The following is a 6,037-nucleotide window of genomic DNA, read 5'->3' as shown; positions in this document are numbered from 1 at the left end:
GTTGCTTGAACTTAAGGAGCACAGATAACTTCAATCAATCATGTTTACTAATGACACAAATGCAGTGTTTGGGAGCTAAGTAGTTTAGCAACTGAATCGTTTGACATCTTATGCTTTTATTAATTATAGACATATATTTAATCCGTACTAAACAGGAGTTTTCACAATATTTCAAAAAGTTGTAATTTAAGGATAAATAGGTTTAATGGGTGATGCCAAACACCTTTAATAATAATAATAATAAATCCAATTTAGTTACAACTTTTTCTGTTTGAAGAATAAATTTGTGTCCATCGTTATTCACTGTAATTCCTGCAAACAGGAACTTAACCTGGAGTTCAAACAAGATGTTTTTTATGCTAAAAAGGCATAAATATATAAATGCATATTTATACACCTATGTATAAATATATATATAAAAAATGCAAAAAATCAGATTCAGCATTAGAGCATGTAAAGTAAAAAAAAAAAAAAACAGATGCAAAAAGGAAAATTACTGACACAGTATGGATACAATCATCGTTTAGCAGAGTTTTTCAAACATTGGTGAAACCACATATTTAATAAGACTAAACTAGATAAACAGAATGTTTCTAATTAAGAATAATCAGATTTTTGTAGCGGTTTGAAACTCGAATTACCCGAAATACAACTAAGATTAAAGGTGATGGAACATTGGCAGCATCCACATTATTGTTTTAGAAGATTTGATGCTTCCTAATGTGGATTATAGTCTATTTGGTATCACCACAATAAAGACAATACATCACCCATATAAAATATAATAGACAGAAATTTATATCTTCTGTTATTTTAGAAAAAGAAGACTATTCAGAAGTATAACACCATTATAATTTGCATAGATGTTTGGCATTACCATGTTATGTTCTACACAAACATGGAGCATAAAGCCCAGGTTATCCAGAATGTTTAGTCCTTAGGAGCTGACTTAGGTGCTGAAACCAAGCAAATCAACAGAAGGTAGAGCTTTAGAAAAAAAAAAAAAAGGGACTGGAAGAGATGCAACAGGCTTAACTGCAGCCTAGAGAGGATTAGAAAGTGAAAGCCTTTCAAAGATGGGAGATCCAAGCATTTCAACAAAAAAAGTTAAGTGGAAGGAAAAAGTGTGATTGAAAACGAAGCAAGAAGACAGTGGAAGGACCAAAGAGGAATTTCGTGTTTTAGGAGCCACAGCAGTGGTCAGAGAATGAGCTGGATGGGCTAGTGTTGAAATAAAATTTTTAGAAGTGTCTCATTTGTGCTATGGAGGGGGAAATCTAGACTGGTGGTTATTTGTCCCAGGTGATGAAGAAGCAAACATGTCTGCCCTGAACACCTTAGAAACAAGAGGAAAAGGAAGACCTCAAACACAACAAAGCAGAAGGACAAAAGGCACGATAAAAAGCAACCTGGGCTTCCTGAACACTTCAGCAGAACCACAGGGTTATCCCCTCCATCCCACACCGTATTGATGTAGTAATTCGTGAACAAGGGGCTTAGAGCTGGTATTGATTGGACATTATTCTATTAAAAATCCTAATCCAAGTGATCAAATGTAATACACTCATTTTGTGAGAACCAAAATTCTAAATCATAACCAATAAAAAAAACAGAAGCTAATAATGGGAATATAAAGCCCTCTACTAAGAATAGGTGTCTATTTAAAAATGTAATTAATGAAATAATTTGAGTTTTCATTAATATCCATTTAACTGAACATTAAGTTTTGTTCCTTTTGTTGTTGGTCTAAAAAAAACAGGTGAGGTAACATTGTGGAGTGATGTTCAGATGAGTTATATTGATATAAGCCAGAAGTGAGAATCCTCAGCTTTAATGCACGTGTCCCAGGATTGGACCCTTCTCTATGACTGCATGAGAAGGTGAAGCTTCTGCTGGATGATGTCAGAGTTCATGGTCCAGAGGAACTCTGTCAGTCCTCCTCTGAGCAGCTCCTCCATGGGAACAAACTGCAACACCTGTCTGTCACCTGCATGTTGTTGGTTTTTACCCCCCTCTCCTCCTCCTCCCATCAGCTGATGGATGCTTTTCTGCACATCACTCAGAATTGGGAGCAATGGGGCAGCTAATTCAGGACAGTAGCCAGAGCACATAAGCAAGGCCCCAACCCCACCAGATGGGGGTGGACACCTGTAGGAGACCGAGCGGAAACACACATGGAGGCAGAACACCAGGGCTGCAGTGACTCGAGTCAGAGCAGAAAAGAGTGGCAGCAGCAGGGCACCGCCTGAGCTCAGGGTTTGGAGAGAAAACAACACGCATCCTAGAAGCTGGTGCTGGTATAGAGGCTCCCCATCATGCAGAGGGATGCAGCCTGTTTGGGGAAATGATGGCTCTTCACAGAATGTGAGAACTAAATCTTTGTGCTTGCTTTCACCATCAGCCCAGGCTGAGCGGCTACCAAACACCAGACACGGTTTCCTCTCTTTGTTCCCCTCATAGCCTTTAAAGATACAAAGACCTGCAGCTTCAGACATAATAGAAGCTGTGCAAGACACGTGGCAGGAGCGACAGGGCGCCAGAAGAGTCCAGTCTACCACTGCATCCAGCAGGGCTTCGTTCAGGTGGTTTAACAGCATTACGTCACAGAACGGAGAGTTTCTGACTGCTGAAAGCGCCGATCCAGTGATAATATACCACGAATCTACATGACTGCTGGACCAGGGTCCTTCTAAAATGCAGCCCACCCCTCGTTCTTCAGTGCAGTGACTCTGTATTAGCGTAGCGTGGCTGCTCCTCCTTATTCTTTCCCTCCAGCTCAGGTTCTGCAGCTCTCTCCTCTCATTGAAAGAGCCTGTTTGCTTCTTCTGGCTTAGAGGTCGACCTGCAGACACACTGCAGCAGGCAGGACTCACCGTGTTCCGAGATATCCACCGGCTTTTGGGAAGAAAGCTCACCTACACACAGAAACACTTAAATCAAACTCGTATCCAGATGAGACAAAACAGACCAGAATAACTGCTAGAATCTAAGGCAACGTTCACACTGCAGACCTTAATGCTCAATTCAGATTTTTTTGTGAAATGCAATTTTTTTTTGCGTTGCCGTTCACATTTCCAAATATATGCAACTTGTATGTGATCTCCTGTGTGAACTGCATTCATACAACGCGAGTGTGATGGATCCTCCCTGCGTTCATGGCTACGAGCAACAAACTTCCTAGCAGACATGACACTGAATCTGATGCGACTGAAAACCTTTTTCTTTTTTCCTCTTATCTGCTTTTTTGGCAGGCGGTACACAGCAGATAGGTGGATGCCACGATCAAAAAAAAGTCTTTTTATGCAGGCCTGGCGCCTCTGGGCGCATTGCTGCCCTCCTCGGCACACTAGCTTGTGACATTTCATGGGCATTATGCTGCTATGCGTTTTGCACAAGTTAGGCTGTCGTTGGACATAACTTCTGGACTCGTTATGAATACACTTTGTATACGCCCGAAATTTAAAAAAGAAAATATAGAAAGTTTAGCGTATGCCAGTATTTTAGGAGAGATTCTGGGATGTCCGCCATATGCTGGCTAAATTGTCAAGGTGTGACGGGGGCTTAATCTATTTTAAGATTGTTCTGTTTTTATTTCTGTGGCAATGTATGTGATGAAAAATGATCCATCAATACATTTTAAAAAGGCTCAAACTAAATAAAGACCGCATGGATGATAGTGTTAAAATTACAGCATAAACATGTCTCCTTAGGCTGCAAACTTAGCAGATGAAAACGATGCAAAGTTTGCTTGTAATCCACACCAATAAAAGCACTAGGAGCTATTTGTAAGCATCAACTGTTAGGAATCACACTTCCAATTGGCTTTACCTCCGTTCATTTATCCATAATGTGCCCAGACACCTCTGTCTCACCAGTTTAAACCCTAAAGGAAATGTTTTTTTGGACCAATTCAGACCAGCTTAATTATTCTCTTTAGCCTCTGAATCTATGATCCATGAACCCCTGACCTGATCTCACTACTATCCTCCCCCTGAAGTACAGAGTTTACTGCAATAAAAAATCTATATGCAGGTTCTAAACTGAGCTTGAACTGTGAGGCTGCTGTTGAACCTGTATTTAGAAATGTTGGCAGACCTTTGAAAAGCTGGAAGGTACGGTTCTACATTCTCTGAGGACATTTACCATTCACAAATAGTAAATGTGTCTCAATAAACTAGATGAATCTTTGAAATTCGATCAGCTCAGATATTTAATAGGCAAATGAAAGCATCTCACCTCAAAGCGCCTCAGGTACTCTTGAACAACACAGTCCCTGATGTGGTCGAGCCGCTGCCCCTGCTCTGGGCTAATGCTTCCGAACAGCCGCAGGTTCTCACAAATGGTCCCCACCTGCAGTTTGTGGAAGTAGGAGCACAACTCTTCATGTTGCTTCAGAAACGTCTTGGGGATAACTGAGCTAGGGAAAAGAGCTTCTCGATCGGCCATATTTGGTCCATAATTGCGGATCAGTTTGGAGAGCAGGGGCCTCACCGCCTCCTTACCATCATAGTTCAGACAGACGACATAAACCTCAGAGTTTCCCGCTTTGCTGGTGGCAGGTTTGAAGACACTGACAGAGTGGAAGCAGCAGTTCAGCAGGTAGAGTAAGCAGACTGAGGAGTGTTCATACAGGGTGAACATCTTCAGCACAAAGGAACCCCCAGGGCCCAGGAGGAGCAATGCCGCTGTGGCCTCACAGTAATGCAGCGACGCCACCAGAGCCTCCTGCTCATCGGGGTTCTCCTGACAGTCAAAGCTGCCGTCCGCCGTCACCAAATCCACTCTGCGCATGTTAGAAACAAACACCTGCAGATCCAGCAGGTGCTTCTGGAGCATGATGTCCCCCGTGTTGTCTGAGCCGAAGAACCACCACGGCAGCGTGTTGGCGATAAGCCGGTCATCTGCGATGGTCGTGCTCCCACCGTTTGCCTCATGGTATGGGTTGAGAGTGTTGGCGACCCAGCCCCAGTCACAGTAGCGCGTGGACTCATTCGTTTTCATGTAGTGATTTAAAGCAGTAATAAAGGCTCCAGGAGCTTCACACAGATGGACAGAGTTCAGTTCCCCGTTTTGAAGAGCCTCCTCCGGTAGAAGATCAAAGCTTCCCAGGATCTCGTAGAATTTGCACCAAGCCTGAGTGCAGATCTCCGCGTTAGCAGTGGAGCGAACGGCAGCAATCACCTTCCCGGCTCTGTTGGTGGAGTTGGTGTGTTGATGCCACACTTGAATGTTCTTATCACTCAGCTGGTTCTTCACTGCATTGAGAGACACCTTCAGCTCCTGCAGGTGTCGGTGCTCCTCCGTTGGGTGTTTGAGAGCCACGTTTGGGTCGGGGATCCTCCATTCCTCGCTGACTGCCTTCATGTAGGTTTTAACTTTGTTGAAAAGATCCTGGATCTCTGCCTGCGTTTCAGGGTCAGACAGTGACGGCTGCTGCCTGAGGACCTTCCTTCTTGAGACATTGCCTGAGCTCATCCTCCACACTGATCCTCCACTAAAAAGAGTGAGGAAATTATTGTGATTATAATCCACACATGTGCCATCAAATTTTTATATATGACAGCCTGGAACTATAATTACTGAAAAGGCTAACACAGAACAGGTAACATTAAGTCTTCACCCAAAAACTAATATTCTGAACAAATATAATCAGTATTTTTTCAGTCATACTAAATAGCTCTGTTACTGTTTATAGGTTTTTCCTTCTTTTTCTCCCCACATAAAAGGCATTTTGATGACAATGAACTATGGAAAACAGATTTTTCCAAACAAGATTCACAAACAATCTGATTAATCGATTATTAAAATATTTGTCAACTAATTTAGCAATCGATGAATTGTTAAATGGAGTATAGAGACTGTAAAACATGCCTATAGCTGACAGGGCAACTCACTTAGGGCAGTAATTATATCAAAATTGTAAAATAATATATAAATATTTTGCATTTAACGCAGGCAGCTATACACCTACATGAACGCCTGAATCACTGAGTCACAGTTTCCAATCTAGAGTTATAGTGCGTTAACCCTAGAAACA

The 6,037-nt window shown here is 42.2% G+C and overlaps 1 protein-coding gene across 1 annotated transcript; it reads right to left on the bottom strand.

The window, feature by feature from the left end:
• Positions 1 to 274: 274 nt before the first annotated feature.
• Positions 275 to 5,489, bottom strand: cmtr2 (cap methyltransferase 2). Its single transcript, XM_015403601.1, has 2 exons — positions 4,237 to 5,489; positions 275 to 2,915 (listed from the first exon to the last, which is right to left on the bottom strand). The coding sequence occupies exons 1-2, from the start codon at positions 5,473 to 5,475 to the stop codon at positions 1,863 to 1,865; spliced, it is 2,292 nt and encodes a 763-aa protein (XP_015259087.1). The 5' UTR covers positions 5,476 to 5,489; the 3' UTR covers positions 275 to 1,862.
• Positions 5,490 to 6,037: the final 548 nt, after the last annotated feature.

The sequence above is a fragment of the Cyprinodon variegatus genome, unplaced genomic scaffold (assembly GCF_000732505.1).
Source record: "Cyprinodon variegatus isolate N-32 unplaced genomic scaffold, C_variegatus-1.0 Scaffold1527, whole genome shotgun sequence".
Taxonomy (NCBI): Eukaryota; Metazoa; Chordata; class Actinopteri; order Cyprinodontiformes; family Cyprinodontidae; genus Cyprinodon; species Cyprinodon variegatus.
The sequence above is the reverse complement of the archived record's forward strand: the minus strand, read 5'-3'. Positions and strand labels throughout refer to the sequence as shown.

Excerpts from the sequence above, each read along its gene's own strand:
- cmtr2 (XM_015403601.1), bottom strand. The coding sequence starts at position 5,475 with ATGAGCTCAGGCAATGTCTCAAGAAGGAAGGTCCTCAGGCAGCAGCCG. Across the intron at positions 2,916-4,236 it reads AGTACCTGAGGCGCTTTGAG|GTGAGCTTTCTTCCCAAAAG; the intron begins GTGAGATGCTTT and ends TTCTGTGTGTAG.